A 20048-nucleotide genomic window follows, 5' to 3' on the forward strand; every position below is an offset into this window, starting at 1 on the left:
AGGATGTAGAATGAGGTAGGTAGAATGATTTTTGTTTGCTTTTCACTTTATATTCTTCCCTACAATTGGAAACCTGTTTTTTAGCCACCGCGCCAGGCCTAATTTAGCATTTTAGATAGTGATTGATGTTATGAAATAATATAACCAGGCAATACGAGACAGTGTGAAGGGTGCTACTTTAGGCTTGTCCTAGTAGCCTAAACAGGAGCTATCTGAGGAAAGAGGAGGAGGAAGAGCTTCCAGAGATAGCAGACTGGGGCAGGAAAGAGCCTAGTGTCCCAGGGAAATAAGGCAGGCCAGTGTGTGAGCGTCCAGGCGAGTGGGGGAAGAGGGGGAGTGCGCAAGGTACAAGCCAAGTAGGGGATTGTGTGAGAGGCGCCAGGGCCAGATCCTGCAGGGGTTTGCAGGCCGCGGTGAGGGGGTCAGATTTTCTTCCAAAGCCGCCTTGCTCTGTGCAAGCGCACTATCGCAGGCTGCGGGCGACGCTGCCTCTGGCCGGCGCCCTCCGCCGCTCCAGGCCGGCTGGTGCCTGCCGTGGGCATGTAGGTGGGGATGGTGGGTTTTACCTCTGTGCGGTCACCGCCTGTCTGCGTTGCTGCCTTCTCCGGGGCCTCAGACCCTGGAGAAAGCCCCGACAGGGGAGGGGGGCGCGCAGCCGCAGGGGCGTCCAGCTATCGCGCACTGCTGGGGGAGTAGGGGCGGGCGCAGCGCTCGGCACCGCCACGCGGGTTCCGGCCGGGGAAGGCAGGGGCCGGTACGTGACGCGGGGCATGCACGTGGCCTGGGAGTGTGCTTTTCGGGACAGGTGCGGGGGCCGCCGCGCGCGCAAAGGCGCAGACGCACGCGTGCGGGCACCGGGCACCGTCGGCCGTCGGGTTATCCTTGGCTCCGCGGGCGGCCGCCGAGGTCCTGTCCACCGGGAAGGCGCGACGTCCTCGGGGGACGCCAGGGCGCAGGGGCAACTGAGCCGACTTCGCAACTCGGAAGTTTTTCTTTGGCTGTGACGGTCGATTTGCCCGTCTAAGAAATGGGACTCTGGGCCGGGCGCGGTGGCTCAAGCCTGTAATCCCAGCGCCCTGGGAGGCTGGAAGATCGCCTGAGGCCAGCAGTCTAGACCTCGACAACGTAGCAAGACCCCGTCTCAAAAAAAAAAAAAAAAAGGGAGTACTCAAAAGAATAGGAAAGCGCTTTGCAAACTTGGACACGAGTTGGGCGTTTTATTCACTTTCTCTACTACCCTCCTCCCTTTGGGAGCCCCAGGGGCTGAAGTAAGCACGCTACCACCCACTATACCTCTCAGTGCCCGCGGCACAGGAGCCGCACTCGACTTTGCATCCCCCAGGGCCTGTAAACGCCGGAAAAGCTCCCGCGGGGTGCGGTCGCTGGGCCCGGTCACGTGATCCCCACTCAACGCCCCTGAGCGGGGGTAGCAGCGAGCAAGTGCGCATGCGCATCCCTTGTAGCTCTTCCCCTCCACCCCCCACCCGCCCCCTTGGCTCGGACGCAACCACTGTCAGCTCCTCCCCCTCCTCCTTCTTCATCCTTCCTGACATTCACTCCCTTCCCCCAGCCAATTGGTTACGTCAGGCAGACAGGCCGAAGAACCAATCACGACGCTGTGCTCAGAAGCCGCCACGCGGAACCGGCCGGATCCGACTAATAGGGGCCCTTGGAGCGGCCACGCCTCAACCGGGCAGGGTAGCTTGGGCCCAGTGGGCGGTGCTTCTCCTGTCAGCTTGTGGGCGGGGTAGGGCGGGGACCAGCAGCCGCAGAGCCGTCCTCAGCGGTGGCGACGACGACGACGTTGCTCAGTCTTGGGGTGGGCTCCGCGGTGCGGGCCGAGCTGCGCGGAGGGCTCGGCGATCAGCGGCGGCGGCGGCAGTGGGGAGGCCGCAGCGCCATGGGGGGGCTTTAGACAGGCTGCGGCGGCCGAGGCGAGGGGCGGCAGCGGTTATCTGGTCCGTGGCGACCTTCGGCCGGGCCCGGGGGTGGGAAGGCCTGGGGCGGGGGTCGTCCCTGGTTGCACGGGGCCGCGGGGCGGGGCTCGCCGGCCGTCGGGGTGCAGGAGGCCTGGGCCGCTGAAAGGAGAAGGCGCCGTCGGTCGCCAGGCCCTGCCGCCAGGCCGCTTGACGACGACGCTCCCGCGGGGGCCCCGCCTGAGGAGGACGCGGCGGCGGTGGCGGCGAGGCCGCGGGAGGCCGCGGAGGATGGAGGAGCGGAAGGAGGAGGGCGAGGCTGAGATCCAGGAGCACGGGCCCGAGCACTGGTTCTCCAAGTGGGAGCGGCAGTGCCTGGCCGAGGCCGAACAGGACGAGCAGCTGCCCCCCGAGCTGCAGGAGGAGGCGGCGGCCGCCGCGCAGCCCGAGCACAAGCAGCAGAAGCTGTGGCACCTCTTCCAGAACTCGGCCACCGCCGTGGCCCAGCTCTACAAAGGTGAGGCCGCCGCCGCCATCTTGGTACCGCTTGGCCGCCCCCGCCCGGGCCCGGCCCCGGCCCTGGCCCTGTCGGCTCAGCGGCCGCTTCGGGGGGCCGCGACGGAGGCGGCCTCGGGGATCCCGGCCGGTGGCTCCGCGGCCCTGCCGCCCCCTCCCCGCAAGATGGCGCCGCGGGAGGGAGGCCCGGGGTTGGGGGGACAGGCCAGAGCCGGCGTAGGGGGAGCCCCGCTTTGGGGTGGTCCGAGGGTCCCCGCTCTCCGGGCCCGGCCACCCGGTGTCTCTCTCGGCCCGGAGAGGGGAGAGGAGGATCCCCCGTCACAAAATGGCGAAGGGAGACGGCGGGGCGGCCCCATTGTGCCCTGAGCCGGCCTCGGGGCGGGGACTGCCAGGGGGGGCGCTTCCCTGCGCCGCGGCTCGTCCCTGATCTGTGCCCCTGAGCTCTGCGGCATCCCCTTTTCCCCGCCGCGACCTCCCTGCCCCCCGGTCCTCACACTGGGTTTGGGATCCCGAAACCCCTGAACAAAATGGCGAAACCTAATATGGCCGTTCCGGAGTGATTGACGCCCAAATAACATTCTTGTTCTGTTTCTTTCTCTTTCTATGTGTGTTTCTTTTTTCTTTTTGGTTTTTTTTTTTTTTTGGCTTGCTTTTCAGACCGAGTGTGTCAGCAGCCAGGACTTTCTCTCTGGGTCCCCTTCCAAAACGCAGCCACCGCCGTCACCAACCTCTACAAAGGTAAAGATAACCTTGCTGCATTGCCGATTCAGGGAAGAGCCGCCTGCGTCAGGGTGTCTGCCCTGCGTTCCAAGTGTGTTTTCTGCTCCCCAGCCCAGCTGCTAACCTTGAATACCTTGCAACTTGAGAATCCCGGCGGTGTTCTAGCTAGATCCACCGGAGGCGATTTTGACACCTCCCTCCGCCCCCCGGGACAGATGGCAACGCCTGGGGACGTTTTTGGTTGGCTTCTAGAAGGGGCTGTTGTTGGGCACCCAGTGTATAGAGGCTGCTGAAGGTCCTGCAGTGCCCAAGATAACCGCCCCGGCCCCCTCTCAGCGAAGAATTATCCTGCCCCTAAAGTCAGTAGTGCTCAGGTTGAGAAGCGTTGAGCTGGAAGACGGCTGAGCCTTGCTTCCCTCTGGAAAAGACATTGAGGGAAGATAAGAGTTGATGTTTTTTGTACTACAGTCGGAAGTGGGACGAACTTTATGGAAAAGATTCTTGAGTTAGGCATTTGAAAGCGTGGCAGTCTGTATAGTTTTGAAGTGCTTGAAAGCTTGCTAATCGGAGTCATCTGCGCGCATGTTAACGTGCTGCTCTTCTCTAGCAATTTGATCAAGTGTTTTCTGTTAAAACGATCCTATATCTGATTATAAGTTGCTGGCAGGAATTCTGTTCAGAGTTTTGAGTCCATAGGTTTGTTTTATGGTGGTTCCTTTCTGGAGTTAATCCCCCTCCCTTTGTGATGACATGGAGATGTGTAAGTAAACGTTCTTGCCCATTTGTGCATTCTTGGTAACGGTAGGTTTAGATTTTGTGCCTTACTGGTTTTGAAGATTGAGAAATTTGGGGTTGATTTTTTTTTTGGCAAGATTTTTATGGAAAAAGGATTTGACTTTGTTAATCTTAAGAAATATGTAATTAAATGTTTTCAGACTTTTAAGAGTTGCTCAGAACAGTAATGGAATTTTGTGCATTTCAAAAATACCAATGTTGGTGTTTTTGCCATATATATTTAGGCCATATATAGGTTGAAACGGGCTATGAAGGTGCTGCTTGACTCTCAAGTTGTTAATTTTTGCATAAGAATGTGCAAATGGCCGCAGCATCTTGTAGGAAAAAATATCTCATTGTGAGATTTCTTGAGTAGGCTACAGTTTTTTGGGACAGTAATTTGAGAACTGGTAACAAAGTGGTGAAAAGAAACGCTAACTTTAGGGAATGAGGAACTATAATAATAATAGTCCAGTCTTACTGAAAAAAGGGAAACATGGTTAAATAGTGCCCCAGTGGTTAGTTTTGATTTTATATAGCTGTTTGTTAAATTGTGACTGAGTAAATTGCTTCAACATCTATCAGTGCTGACGGTCTTGAACGTTTTGGAATGGCTCTTGGTTTTGTCCAAAAAGGGAATTTTGAAATAATACTTAATTAAAAAAAAGGTTTCTGGGAGTGTAATTTACATACAGTAAAATCACTGTTTTAGGATATATACTTTGATTTTTTTTTTTTTTTTAAGAAGTAGAATATGTCTATCACCCCCATCCCCCAGTCCCTGGCAGTCACTGATTTGATTGGTGTTTTTTCTTCTCCATCATGTCCTAAATAGAACCGTGCAGTCCTTGTAGCCTATTGTGTCTGGCTTGTTCCAGTTACTATGATAAGGTTCACCCATCGAGTTCGCATTGCAGGTGTGCATAGTTCAGTTCCTTTTGATTGGCTAGTATTACTCTGTGGTGTGGCAGTACCATGGTTTATTCTTTTGCTTTTGTTGGTATTGCTTTGTGCTTGAAGGGGAAGGCAACACATTTTTAGTGTTTTTATGTGTCAGGTTCTTAGCCTAGGCCGTATAAAATGGGATTGTCCTCTGGCTTTGGTCCTGTTGGGTGCTTGTAGAATGTGTCCCTTTAGGACTAACCTAGCAGTTTTCTTTAGTGCTAACTTTTCGTGTAAGAAGATGGGTTCAGCAGTTGAACTCTGAAATAATCCTTAATTTGATTACTTCATTTAAAAATGTTTACAATTTGTTAGTTTTCCTGCTCAGAAAACTTAAGGAGGAACATTAATTTTATTTTTAGAAAACATCACATATGATTCTTGGATTATTGTAAATGCTAGATTGTTAGTCTGAACTAGTTTTATTTTGTACCTTGTTTCTGTACAATGAAAACACATCCCTTGCCTAATAGAAATGGTAAGTTGTGTCTTGTGGAATTTGATAGTGTAGTAACGTTTTCTTATTTGATTCAAGGAGTGTGTGGATAATACTCTGGATAGCCTCACACTTTTTCTTTTCAGGATGTGGTCATTAAAGAACAGGCATACAGCTGTAGGAATAATTGGTTACCTTAAATAGAACCAATAAAATTAGCAAGGTGGTGTCACAAGTGCATGCAGCAGTAAGTAGTACTAAATTTAAATGATATTGGTTATAGTTCTGATTAAATATTTAAATATAATTTAAGGGAGGAAAAATTTGGTGGATACTTCTAAGTGGGCAGCAGGCAGCATTCCTGTATTTTGTATAATATCTGACAAGGTAAAAATGGCTTATTGTGCAGCCTGGGGACAATTTGGCACTCCTACCAGCTTCTTGATAACTACCAAGAAGTTCATTAGGTGTTTATCTCAATCCTGACCTCCATTAAGAAGGTCAGGATTGAGATTAAAAACCCAGCAGAGGGTCGCTTTTAGTTGTCAGAGGGCTTTTGAAAAGTTGAAAATTGAGTTAATTGGTTTGGTTGGAATGTGGCTAGAAGGATTTGGAAGATAATGTAAATGTAAGTTGAACTTCAGCAAGGACAGAATTCAATAAAATGGAGTGGGTGGTTACCTCTACTGTAAATAGTAGCGTCAGACTTGTCTTCCCCTTTCCGAAAAAGGAAGGAAGCCAAAATACTGATTGCTGGTTTTTGATTTGATAAATGCAAAGAGGATGGTGTTTCTTCAATATTCAGTAGTATCCTTAGATCAGTATATTTTTTGATTCCTGGAACTAAAGAAGGAGAGTAAAAAATCATTTTAATCTGGCTAGGGTTGATGTTTACCCAGTGTCATTGTGAGTTGGAGTCTACTGCCACATTGCCTGAGTTCAGATCTTGGCTCTGTTACTTCTTACCTTTATGGTCCTGGAGACAGTGAAGCCAGGTGTTAATTCACCATTGTGCTCCTTGACTTAATTAACTTAAATAGGGATAACTACCACAGATTTTAGTACAAGCTCTTAGCTTTGTGCCTGGCATAGTGAGTGCTCTGGCATTCATTGTGTTGGTGGTCAAGTTTTAAGTATTTTTTGCATTTTTCTCAATGTGGGCAGTGCTTAAAATGAAGGGAAGTAATAATAGTTTATTTTCTATCTTTTAAAAAATTTTTTTTGTGTTGAAATAAGCTCTGGTGTGTATTTCCTTCTTCATCTTCTTTCTCTAATTGGAGTAAATGTAAGTAGAATTGACAGGTGTGAAAAATAGTCTGATGCCCTTAAGTCCTCACTTTTGATACATCTTGATGCCAAGCCCTCTTTATATGTCTCACTTCAGTGTGGCCATTTTGGACTCGTACACTAAAGGAGAACTGAGCATAACTGTAAATGTGTGGGCCAAGTGGCAGGTGACTTAGAAACAAATGGCCAGAAATCATATTCTACTTGGAGACTGGTGGAGCTGGTTTGTGACTCACTTGGCTGCAAAAAATTATTACTGAGTTTGAAACTTTGTTCAAAATACCTTAGTGTGGATTACAGTGAGAAACCCTAAGCATTAAATTTCTATTTAACTTTTCATGCCTGTAATCCCAGCACTTTGGGAGGCTGAGGCAGGAGGATTGCTTGGGGCAATATAGTGAGATCCCGTGTCTTAAATTTTTTTTTTAATTAAAAAATTGTAGCTTTGTCAGAAGCAGTAGTCTCAGTTATTCATAATACTTATTTTTTATAATAGACTGCTTTTTTTGTGTGTAGCTCTTACTTTTTTCCTTTTTTGGAGACGAAGTCTCGCTCTTGTCCCCCAGGCTGGAGTGCAATGGCGTGATCTCGGCTCACTGGCGACGGCCTCCCTGGTTCAAGCAATTCTCCTGCCTCAGCCTCCCCAGTAGCTGGGATTACAGGCGCCTGCCACCACACCAGGCTACTTTTTGTATGTTTAGTAGAGACGGGGGTTTCACCATGTTGGCCAGGCTGGTCTTGAACTCCTGACCTCAGGTGATCCGCCCGCCTTGGCCTCCCATAATGGTGGGATTACAGGCGTGAGCCACCGCGCCTGGCTCTTTTTTTTTTTTTTTTTTTTTTGAGACAGGGTCTCATTCTGTCACCCAGGTGGGAGTGCAGTGGTGCTGTCTCAGCTCACTGCAGCCTCCACCTTCTAGGCTCAAGTGATCCTCCCACCTCAGCCACTGAGTAGCTGGGACCACAGGCACCCATCACCATGCCCAGCTAAGTTTTTGTATTTTTGGTAGAGATGAGGTTTTGCCATGTTGCCCAGGCTGGTCTCCTGAGCTCAGGCGATCCACCTGCCTCAGCCTGCCAAAGTGCCGGGATTACAACTGTGAGCCACCATACCCAGCCTGTGTGTAGTTTTTCTGTGAAAGGATATGTTGGTTGCAAGTATGAGAAAACACAAGTTGGGATGGCTTTAGCTGTATGGCCATGTATTGGCTCCTCTGACTTAAAAGGCCACAGTAGGATTGACTTAATTGAGCGGCCCAGGCTCCCCTGCTCTGTTCTCCCCTGTGTGCACTCGCACACTTTGTTATCAGGCTGGCTTCATTATGTTGGCAGAATGGCTTGTGGCTCACATTTTAGAGCCACTCAGTGAAGCTTAGAAGAGCCTAAAAATGACTTCTGTCATCTCTTGGCCATAACGGGGTCACTTGCTTACCCACAACCATTAATAGGGGTACATAGGGTTATGCACATGAGTTGAGAGCTAAGCCACAACTCCTTGAGCAAATGTGGAGGGAGCTTCTCTCAAAACATGGTTGCTATCTAAACAAAAACCTGGAGTGCTTTTAGGAAGGGGAGGACAAGGATTGGATGCCAGGCAGGCAACAAACAGTGGTTATTAAGATTCTCCCCCAGGGCTGGGGCGGGGGCTCACGCCTGTAATCCTAGCACTTTGGGAGGCCGAGGCGGATGGATCACCTGAGGTCGGGAGTTTGAGACCAGCCTGACCAACATGGAGAGAAACTGTATCTCTACTAAAAATAAAAGATTAACTGGGCGTTGTGGTGCATGCCTGTAATCCCAGCTAACTTGGGAGGCTGAGGCAGAAGAATTGCTTGAACCTGGGAGGCGGAGGTTGTGGTGAGCCGAGATCATGCCATTGCACTCCAGCCTGGGCAGCAAGAGCGAAAATCCATCACACACACACACAAAATATTATCCCCCTGGTTCCTGGTCCTTTGTTTTGTGTGCTAGGTGAAGATTAAGTAAATACATAAGTAGCTAGGAGGTGTGCTTATTTTTGGATACCACTTCCTTAGGGAATACGATTGGGAACAGTTTTATTTTGGCTGTGACTTAGATTGTTATATTCCTAAAGAAACAGTACATTTTCTTTACTGGTTGGAGTGCCAGGGCTCACACCTGTAGTCCAGCACTTGAGGCTGAGGGGAGAGGATCTCTTGAGGTCTTGAGGCTAGGAGTCTGAGATCAGCCTGGGCAACATAGTGAGACCCTGCCTCTACCCTTCCTCCCAAAAAATAATAAAATATTTTTCTTTGTGGTGGACTGGCTAGTGCAAATTTAATTCTTAAGTTTAAAAATCACGTAGTCAGTAGTATTTCTTTAGAAGTGTTGCTTTGATGTAGCATTGTGCTCTTATGGTTTGTAGATTGTCTGCAATTGAGAGATGGCTTCTCATTTGAGGAAGAGAGGTCACAGAAGGAACTCTGTCACTGAACTTTGGACACAAGGCCCTTTGAACTTCAGTTCCTTGTTACAAACTTGCAATACCTGCTCTAATTCACATGAATCAATGTGTATCAAAAAGCTATAAGTAGTGTAATCTGATTAACTTTATGCAGTTATGTAAGAAAGTTATGATTTGGTCTTCAGAATCAATATAATTCTTTGCCCTCTGCCCCCACCCCAGCCCGTTGTGGTGGGAGAATTTGTCTTCTGAAATCTCTTAGATTCAGTTTCCCATGCTTATATAAAAGCATTTTAAAAAAATGGGAAATATGGGATACCTGCTATGACTGGTGTATGAATCAGTTCATTTTCTTTTTTTTTTGAGATGGAGTCTTGCATGTCACCCAGCCTGGAGTGCCGTGGTGCAATCTTGGCTCATTGCAACCTCTGCCTCCCAGGCTCAAGTGATTCTTCTGCCTCAGCCTCCCAAGTAGCTGGGATTACAGGTGCCTGCCACCATGCCTGGCTAATTTTTATATTTTGAGAGGAGGTTTCACCATGTTGGCCACGCTGATCTCGAACTCCTGGCTTCAAGTGATCCACCCACCTTGACCTCCCAAAGTGCTGGGATTACACGGATGAGCCACTGTGCCACGCCCGCCCAGTTCCTTTTTTGAATAAGGAAATGAATGTGTTGTGGTTAAAGGTTAGATTGACATTTTCAGTGCTCGTGGAGTTTGCCTAACCTTCAAGTATGTGGCTCTTTTCCACAGTGACTTTGGTTTCGGTAAAATAGTGTTGGACGCAAGACTGGCCACAGCTTCTGTGCTGTTTTTCTGGGATAGGTACCCGAAAGTCCATGCTTCTAGAATTGGGGTGTGCTCAGAGCAGTGTTTGGCTGAGAGCCTTCAAGAGGCCGTGTGTGTGTATGAGATTATCCACTGGACACTAGTTTGTCCTGGGATTATGTTAAAATGTAGTCATGCCTAAGATTCTCCAGTAAGCATGCAGGTCTCCTAATTAGCTCAAGGTATGAGAAAGGTTTGTTTTCAGTCAGGTAACTATTTAAAAAGGACTCTATTTTAAATACTTCACCATTTACATGGGACTTTGTATTTTGGGAAATAACTGAGGTTGGGTTTGAGTGGTAAGGCAATTGGACTTGGTTTTCAGAATATATACTGTCAACAGTACAAAACTACATTATGCCCCGGTGGTGCAAAAACATACCTAAAACCTTAAATGTTGTTTCTGCTTTTCTCCTCTAGGACCTTCTAGTCTGTAAGGGTAGTGTTTGCAAAATGCATGACTTCTAGTGTGCTCGTAGTTGGTTCTGACATTGAGACTTGGTCATCTCAGAATTTTTGAGGTGAAATAATTGGTCAGTTGCATAATTTTTTTAAAGAGGTTCACAACTTGTTACATAACTGTCTTACATGTAAGCCAGGCCACTAGTGATTACTGAGTTTTCCCGATGTTCAAATCTGTGATGAAACCATTAGTCCCTTGCAGATCTGACTGTTGGACTTCTTGTGTCTTCAATCAAAACAACCCAAAACTTGGCCAAGCTCTTCACAGGATAGTTTTTTTTTTAAACACCTCACGTGGCCCCTTCCTTTTGGCCCTTGAGTTTTGTATCAAGTTTAGCTTCTCTTTTTTTGCTGTCTGGTTTGCCAGGTGTATGTTTACATGCCTCCTTCATCTTTTTTTTTTTTTGAGAGAGAGTCTTACTCTTTCGCCCAGGCTGGAGTGAAGTGGCGCATTCTTGGCTCACTGCCACCTCTGCTTCCCAGGTTCAAGTGATTCTCCTGCCTCAGCCTCCCGAGTAGCTGGGATTACAGGTGCCTACCACCCATGCCTGGCTAATTTTTGTATTTTTAGTAGAGGCGGGGTTTTGCCATCTTGGCCAGGCTGGTCTCGAACTCCTCACTTCAGGTGATCCACCCACCTTGGCCTCCCAAAGTGCTAGGATTACAGGCATGAGCCACCATGCCCAGCCATCTTTCTTTGCACTCTCCAAGCCTGCTTCAGACTTGTTTCTTGTATCCCTTTTACTATGCTTTAGACTTTTTTCCCTCTGTTTCTCCAGGGCTGGGCTTACCTCCATTTGGCTTTTGAAGAATAAAATATCCTCATTCTCTTCAGAAACAGAAACTTCTTCATTTACAAGCTTGATTAAAAGCAATTCTTCTAGGTAGGATAGGTTTAAAAACCTGATTGCTTCTAGGTTAACACATTTTACATTTATCCTTTATGTGGTGTGATAAGTTTAGTTGGTCAATGACTTGATTTCTCTTAATGCCTCCAGCTCTTTCAGAATCATTTAAGTTTTAGGTACAGCATTACAAGGTCATCTTTAGGTTTGTCCACCCCTTTAGGGTTGGCTCATCTAAATCTTTTCCTAAAGAGATGGGAAAAGTGGTGACCCTCTCTACTGTTATTTACATTCAAAATGGAGTTCATGCTTTGTTTATGAAGAAGTGAGAAATCAAAATTATTGATTCATGTTATACCAGTAGTGAGACACTGGAGAAGTTACTTCACTCTTGAGCTGCTTTTTATATTTGTAAAATTAGAATAATCCACCTTCTCAGAGTTGTGATGGAGAAGATATGAATGCACTCTATAGCATATCAGGTTTCCAAATTGATGTTGAATTCTAGTCCTGGTCCTTTTCATTTTAAAGTATTTTTTCTTTCTTTTTAACATCCCAGGTCCTACTTTGATTATTTTTTTAAGAGAAAAGATCTGTGGACAATATCCTTGTTTTTCTTTGTCTTTAGCAATAAAGACTGTCATCTGCTAAAGAGTAGGCCTCATTATAAAGTTCTGGTTGTTGTGCTTCCCTCTTGCCATTTTCTTTAATAGTGCAAATTCAGCTTGGGATCCTCTGTGATGTCTGGATGATTTTTTTTTTTTTTTTTTTTCTGGAACATAGCTTTACATTGTTTGACTATTGCCCATCCTTTGAGAGTCTGCTGTAGATGTAGCAGACAAGAAATTAAAGCCGCCGGGTGCAGTGGCTCACGCCTGTAATCCCCAGCACTTTGGGAGGCTGAGGCAGGCGGATCACGAGGTCAGGAGTTGAAGACCAGCCTGACCAATATGGTGAAACCCGGTCTCTACTAAAAATACAAAAATTAGCCAGGCATGGTGGCGTGCGCCTGTAATCCCAGCTACTCAGGAGGCTGAAGCAGGAGAACCCAGGAGGCAGAGGTTGCAGTGAGCTGAGATCGAGCCACCGCACTACAGCCTGGGCGACAGAGAGACTCCGTCTCAAAAAATAAGATAAAACGAAATAATCAAAGCCGGGAAAAGTAATAGAGAAAGGTACACAGTATTGTTGCTTTTACGGAAAGTTCAAGGATAAAGTAACGATGTTGGTTAATGCCATTAAAGACATACTGGTGATGTTCTGCTGGCACAGCAGCTCAATTAAAACTAAATAATAGTCACTTAAATTTTCAAATATTTTTTTCAACTAAATGAAACCACTAAAAGGTAGAGATCATTTTACCAAAACCCAGGTGGAGTATATGCAGAGAATTTAGTCTAGGAGATCTGTTGGGAATGGTTGAATTACAGGAAGCTGTTGGGAACTGGAAGCAGAATGAATATACCCAGGGAAATGAATAAAGCTTTTTGTTTTCCACCATGCTATTTGGTTTTAGTGTTGAGCCGTCAGTCAGAATTAATTTTTCCTTCTAAAACATTTGCTGCTGCCTTCAGCTTGTTCCTGATGCTTGGTGCTGAATCTGTCAGTAGGAATGTGTCTCCACAATGACGTGGTAAATGCAGATGAGCGTGGCCTGAGGCGTGCAATATTTAGACATCTGTTGAATGATGTGATGCAAGTTATTTTAGGTAGTTTCATTAAAGATACCTAATTTCTCTGTTTCTGTTAAATTTTTTTTAACAAGACAAGCTCCAGGACTGTGATAAGTAAACACTGAATTTAGACCATTAAGATTAAATGTTACGTATAACATTTTCATTATGACTGAAATCATTTCAGTTTATATTACTGATGGGCTCAGAGGCCACATCATGGTATTCACTTTGGTTAAATTGTAAAATGGTTTTCTTTAGAAGGGAATACGGGCTCTAATGATCATGATACATGTTTTCTCTTTTTCTTTTTTTCTAACAGAAAGCGTGGATACCCATCAACGAAGTTTTGATATTGGAATTCAGATTGGCTATCAGCGACGCAATAAGGATGTGTTGGCTTGGGTTAAAAAACGCAGAAGAACTATTCGTCGAGAAGATTTGATCAGCTTCCTGTGTGGAAAAGTTCCTCCACCACGAAACTCTAGAGCTCCCCCAAGACTGACTGTAGTGTCCCCTAACCGAGCTACTTCAACGGAAACTAGCTCATCTGTAGAGACTGATTTGCAACCCTTCCGGGAAGCCATAGCTCTGCATGGTAAAGCCGTTTAAACATATTTCTTTGGAAAAATGGTTAAGAGGGTGCCTGTGGACCCATTTTTCACGGTTAGGTTTAGGTCCAGATATACTGTTTTTTGTCTTACAGTAAACAGCTTGCTCTAGAAATGTTTAATAGAATGTAAGCTAAGAACTTTATATGGGCGATTTCTGTCAGCTAACCCATCCTAGAAAATGTTTTTAGAAAGTTAGTTTGAGCTTATTGGTGTTAAAATGACATATCTTTCTGCAGCGTTGATTAGAATTTATCGCTTTACACTTACGTGTTGTACGTGCTTTTTTCCTCTTCTGAAGTCAAAGAGGAAGTTCTTGTGTCTTAAGAATTCTGTTCTATTTCTAATGGTCCATGACAGGCAAGTAAGGTGGGAAATTGTTGGGTTAGTTCTCATGGGACTTGGGACCTCCCTTGACACCTTTCTTACTTGGTTTGCTGTAGATGGTGGGAGAGGATGGATGTAAGACTCGACCTTCTGCCTGTCGTCCCTCAGGTCCCTTGCACTTTAAGAGGTGGGACCAGCAGAGTGCAGCCAGTGGACAGGTGGATCACCATCTCCCCAGGCCAGACCTGTCATAAGAAGGCACTCTCGGCTAAGGGATTTTAGTATTGCTGGAGAAGCCCGGGAAATGTAGTCAGTGATAAGTCTGTTGTTGCTTGTTGCTGTCTAATACAGACTTCCAAATAGAGCTGGGAGAGTTAACCTGTGTGACAGCATTTAATACTGCTGTGGGAAAAAAAGCAACAGAATAATAAGACTTGCTTGAAACCATGATGGAAAGAGGGATCACGCAGATGGTTAAGCAGGTAGAAGTAATTAGGTCATGAATCCTTTTTTTTCTTTCTCTTTTTTTTTTTGGAGACGGAGTTTGGCTCTTGTGGCCCAGGCTGGAGTGCATTGGCGCGATATTGGCTCACCGCGACCTCTGCCTCTGGGTTCAAGCGATTCTCCTGCGTCAGCCTCCCGAGTAGCTGGGATTACAGGCATGTGCCACCAGGCCGGCTAATTTTTTAGAGACAGGGTTTCACCGTGTTGGTCAGGCCAGTCTCGAACTCCCAACCTCAGGTGATCCGCCCACCTCGGCCTCCCAAAGTGTTGGGATTACAGGTGTGAGCCACTGCGCCTGGCCATGAGTCTTGTTGAAAGTTAACATTTTTGGGCCATAGTACAGGTCATCTAAAACAAAGTAACCTGGTAAGGTACTAAGAAATAGTGGCATATAAAGAAACTTTATAGACGTTGAATCATTGAGACTTTATAATACCTGTAGAGATCTTGTTCTCTCTGGCAAACCGTAGTTCTTTCCTGAAACCCCAATGTTGTTTTTTCCCTTGATAGTGTTTAGGACAATTAAAAACAAAAACATGAATTGCAGGAAAGTTCAGGTTGTGTGGATGCAGTACTTTAAGACTGCACACTGTTCCTGACACAGTGGAGTAGTTAGGCTGTCAGGAAGCTCAGGCAAAAATGGGATTGATCTGTTTATGCTGAATTAGAGAGTTTCACATCTTTCCCCCTAAAGTTTGGGAAAACAATTAACTAGAGGTGTACATAGTTTGTTAGATTAATTTTAGTGCACGGTAATATTTGATGCAGTTGTCTCTCCTTAAGTATTGTGATTTTCTTCCTTTATTAAGAGGGTTGTGGCTCATTCCATGCTTCTCTTAAGGTATCTTTTTACTCTATTTTACTGTTATATTTTAGAAGATAGTTTTAAGAAACATAAAAACCATGCTTGTTATCTTAACGTAGTAGTAGTGTACATAATAGTAAAAAGGGCAAGCCAGCCCCCTCTGCCCTCGAAAAACTGTATTCTCCAACTCCCGCTACATTTTCTCATATTGAATCTGTTCCACCTGTGATTTATTGTTTTCCTGAACTTTGGGAGTTTTAAGTAATGATACAGTTGAAGGGACTGTTTATAATTTTCACATGTTTAAGTTGTGAGGCTTTGAAACTTAAATATAAGGCTTTGTGTAGGAAAAAAAATGATCTTTACCTTCAATAAATTTATAATATAGCACTAATCCAGTATAGATTGGAGACTGAATGCATTCTTACTCTTAGGGTTCATACCTCTAATTCATGTGGTTGAGACAGTGTTGTGGTGAAGTAATAGGGCCCCTTGAAAGAATCTACAGAAACTTAAATTATACTGAGTTGTGCTCTACTGGTTTGTGAGAACATCAGTGTATTAAGGAGAATGGTAGTTTAATTTGAATATTTAAAGAAAGTAATTTGAATGGTTCTAGTACTAGGGCCATTATTAACTAGTAACATAGATTAGTGACTTTAACTGGGTGTCCTTATTATCTGATTTGTCTGAAGTGAAAACTGTTAAGGTGCTCTTTTAAAATGTATTTGGAAACACCATAGTTAGGGTAAATACAATGTCAGAATTTAGTCTTGCATATTATTTGCTTAGCCAAATTTATGAATTCTAAGTTAGGCCAAATTGAAGGTTTTGGAGTTTTACATTGTGGGTAAGTCTAAATTCATGCGTTTGGCAAGCACAAGGACATGGGAAAAGAATTTGGTATTTTGAGGCAGGCTTGAGTTTATAATGAAAGCAAACTCAGTTCCTCTTCATGTCCTATGTATTTAAGAGAGGACAGTTTTCCCTCAGTTTTTTTCCCCTTCCTTACCCCTACCCCCATCAAATACAGCCCAACCAAATAACTGTGTTCTTAATTTAAAGGAAAATGGCAGACTTGATACCTGCTGAATATTTCATGTAGACAGAGTATGACAATGAATGAGATCCCCAGTCGTTGCCCTTGTAAGCCTGGGAACCCAGTTTAGTGGGAGAGACTAATGTAAACAGCTTTAATCAAAAGTATATCAATTGGCCGGGTGCTGTGGCTCACACCTATAATGCCGGCACTTTGGGAGGCCAAGGTGGGTGGATCACTTGAGGTCAGGAGTTTGAGACCACCCTGGCCAACATGGTGAAACCCTCTTCCTATTTAAAGAAAAAAAAGTAAGGCATATCAATTTATGGTTATCAAATAAGTTTTTTTGTTTGTTTGTTTTGAGACTGAGTCTCGCTCTATAGCCCAGGCTGGAGTGCAGTGCTTACTGCGACTTCCACCTCCTGGGTTCAAGTGATTCTCGTGCCTCAGTCTCCCGAGTAGCTGGGATTATAGGCGCCTGCCACCACGCCTAGCTAATTTTTGTATTTGTAGTAGAGATGGGGTTTCACCATGTTGGCGAAGCTGGTCTTGAACTCCTGACCTCAAGTGATCTGCCTTAGCCTCACTGCTTGCCCATAAGTGGTGGGATTGCAGGTGTGAGCCACTGTGCTGGCCTCAAATAGTTTTTATCAAAGCTACTTCAATTAGTGGTTAGCAAGGCTTAAAGACTAATTCATTGCTTTATTTTGACACTTGTTTGCAACATGTTGCTTTTTTTCCTGTGTCCTATGGGACCTAGTCATCTGTATGTCAGATTCACAGAGGAATTAAAGAGATAAACATGCATGTGCTACATTGATTTCTGTCTTGCTTTGTTATCCTATAATAATGTTATAAAATAACATTATAAATTTCCCAAGAGTTGAATTAATACTAACAACTGGTAACTCGTTTTTATGTAAACGCATACTTGAGACCAGAAATCTTCTGGATCACTTTGTGGATCTCTGCCTGCCATTCTCATTGGTCTTCTGTTCATCCCTTTTCTAGAGCTTCTCCTTACCTTGGCTTCTCTTCTGCCACATTGGCCTGCCTGACCTGTCCTCAGGCCCTGTCACTGCCCTAGATTACGTTTCCCACGTCTTCACTTCCAAATCTGGACCTCTGGTTTAGACCTTCTCTCCTGACTGCCAGACGGCATGTTCCACTGTCCTCCGGTGTACATCTCCAAAGTGGCCCACAGGCATTTATCTCAGATGAAGTTTCAGGTTGGACTCATTCTTCTGCCCCGACAGCAGAATGACTCATTGAGCCATTGAGCCATTCAGCACATTCTCTATATGGCAGAGTCGGTGCTGTCTCTGGAAATACATAAACATAGAGCGATTCCTTTTTCTGTTGAGGCAAATATGGATTTGGATAATTTCTATTCACGTCATGAATGTGGTATATGGAAGGTCTTCTGAGAGCGGAAAGGGATGTTTCACAGCACAGCCCGGCTGTATGGTGCTCAGGGCAGCCCCTCTGGAGGAGGTGATCCTGGGCTCTTGGCCTAATGTTTCAGCTCTCACTTTCCAGTCCTGAGCTGTTGTCGCCAGTCCATCTTTCATGAGACCATTGGAGTGATCTTTCTGGTCTTGTCACTTCATGGTTTAAAGTTTCCCTGGGCCTACACAGTGAAGTCCAAATTCAGCATGGTATTACAAGACCCTTATGATCCAGTCTTAACCATTGGTTAGGTATCCTAGCCATACTGTTTATCTCTTGAATAACTCTATGCTCTTTGACAAGTCCAGCCCCTACGTGTTCATACCTCACTTCTGTGACACAGCCTTGCTTCAGGGCTCCCAATCTGTGTAGCCTCCCTGAACTGTGCATTTGCTCTGCTGCTTGATTTGTTTCTGTGACTGTTCCATTCTCCTCGGGACACATAGCAGGGACCTTGTCTTGGTCCTTTTTTTTTTTGGCTTTAACAGAACACAGCAAAGAACCTGACATAGGTGTAGTCTGAGTTTACCACTGGGGTTATCACAGAGGTCTGCTAAGTGAATACAACACAGTGGGGACCCAGATCCTCTAGAAAGGGTTGAGGATTACAATCCCCAGATAGCTACAATCAGGGAATAATGTAACCTGTTTGCCTAGGGTGCTACATGGTAATCTTGAATTAGAACAACTGAGACTTCCATGGGACCTTAGGGTGATAACCATTAAACCTACTCTTTCAATGTTTACTTTGTAAAAGCATCACACTAAGGAGGTTGTCATTTAATCCTCACACCTACCCTGGGTTATTAACACTGTTGATGAAGAAAGCCTTACTTGGCTAAGATATGGAGCAGGTTAGTAAGTGGTAGAATAGATACTCCAGTCCTGTCTCCAAAATGCAAATTTTTTTTTAATTAAAAAAATTTCTAATTTTCAATATATTTATTTTTGATTTTTTATTGTCTGTAGAGTTGGAGTTTTGCCATGTTGTCCAGGCTGGTCTCGAACTCATGGGTGCAAGCCATACCCCAACCTCGAACTTCCGAAGTGTTGGGAATACTGGCATGAGCCATGGTGCCTGGCCTCAAAATGCATACCCTTAGCCACTATGCCCTTACATTTTTAGATGTGGGATTTCTGTCAAGACATTGCCCCCACTAAGACCTAGGGCTTAGGTGTTGAGGTGGGAAAGATCTTGAGGCTTTTCTTCTGAAAATTAATCAGAAACGATGTGAATTTTATATCTCTTTCTGAGGTTTTCCCCATAAGCTAATCTGGATTAGTAGACTTAAAGGTGAATGACCAACTGTATCCGTGGTTCACTGGTTAGGAAGAGTACATAGTCTTTGTGTATAGGCTATTTTCCTCGGTAACCTTGGGCAACATGCTCGACTTCTCCAAGCCAGTCTCTTTTGTGAAAGGTGATCTACTTACAAGACATTATATTAAATGAGAACCCAGGCAGGTTACCTACCCTACCATGACACTGGAAGTATTCTTTGCCTTAAGAAAAGGAGAATTGCTGGTTGGTTCCAGGTCCTGTGGGTACCCTCATTTCCCCTGGGCAATTTTACTATAAAAATAGACCAAGGATCTCAAGGCCCAGTGGCTTTTGCCTTCTGGGATACTTTTTTACCTCCCTGTTTAGTAGTAAGGGTCACATTTTAAATTGCAGCTATCACACTGGAGCGGTCAGATCATTTAGAACTTTGACTACTTAAATATTACTTGCTAAGATCTTGAGCTTGTCTCATGTTGACAGACTAGTGAAGTTGGTTACATTGTCTCTCTCCTCACTGGAGGGAGCGATTCAGAGTTGCCCTGTCCAACCCAGTGCTATCTCTGGAAAGGGTTGGATTGAAATCTAGTCTGCCTTCATTCTGAGGTATAATCATGGGGGTTAGGTGAAAGGGTCCCCAGTGAGAAGATGGCATGGGTCCTAGGGTGGGGAGCCCGATGCCAAGTCAGACTTCACTCGGTATGTTTGCTCAAAGCCCCACTTTCACTCGTAGCATATCATAGGTGGTCTCTGCAAGTTGCTGACCCTGATTCAGACTGTTCCATAAAAGTCAGACACTTGGTTTTAGTTCCCAAACTGATTTTGATGACATTCTTGACTGCAGGGCTTGGAGTTAACCCCACTGGGCCTGAGTTGTCTCTCTGTAAAGTTACACATCATTTCAGACTCAAAGGCCTCTAGCATGCAGGGTCTGGTGTCATAATAGGCACCAATGGGAACCATTACTGTCATTGCCTTTTTTGGCTTTAATCTTCCCAATTGTAAGTTCCTTTCATGTTTAAAACATTTAAAAGACGGGGGGACTTAGGCAAGCTCAGGCAGCCTAGCCTTTAAGAATTTCAAAACATAAAGGAAAAAAAAATTTTTTTTTTAAGCAGTACTTTGTGAGTTACAAGACAGCAGCAGCTCCTTAATGTTGATTGCCGAGGCCTTTTTGGTTTGAAAACTCTGCTTCCTTTGTGAATTTGG

General features: G+C 45.4%; 1 protein-coding gene across 1 annotated transcript in view; it reads left to right on the forward strand.

Annotated features, from left to right (window-relative positions):
• The first annotated feature begins 1806 nt into the window (after window positions 1–1806).
• Window positions 1807–20048, forward strand: part of HAPSTR1 (HUWE1 associated protein modifying stress responses) — a 28026-nt gene continuing 9784 nt past the window's right edge. Inside the window, exons 1-3 of the mRNA XM_034939758.4 lie at window positions 1807–2433; window positions 3090–3170; window positions 13148–13423. Coding sequence (XP_034795649.1) covers window positions 2208–2433; window positions 3090–3170; window positions 13148–13423 — 583 coding nt within the window. The 5' untranslated portion in view covers window positions 1807–2207. The remainder of the gene's footprint in view (window positions 2434–3089; window positions 3171–13147; window positions 13424–20048) is intronic.

This window comes from Pan paniscus, chromosome 18, assembly GCF_029289425.2.
Source record: "Pan paniscus chromosome 18, NHGRI_mPanPan1-v2.0_pri, whole genome shotgun sequence".
Lineage (NCBI taxonomy): Eukaryota > Metazoa > Chordata > Mammalia > Primates > Hominidae > Pan > Pan paniscus.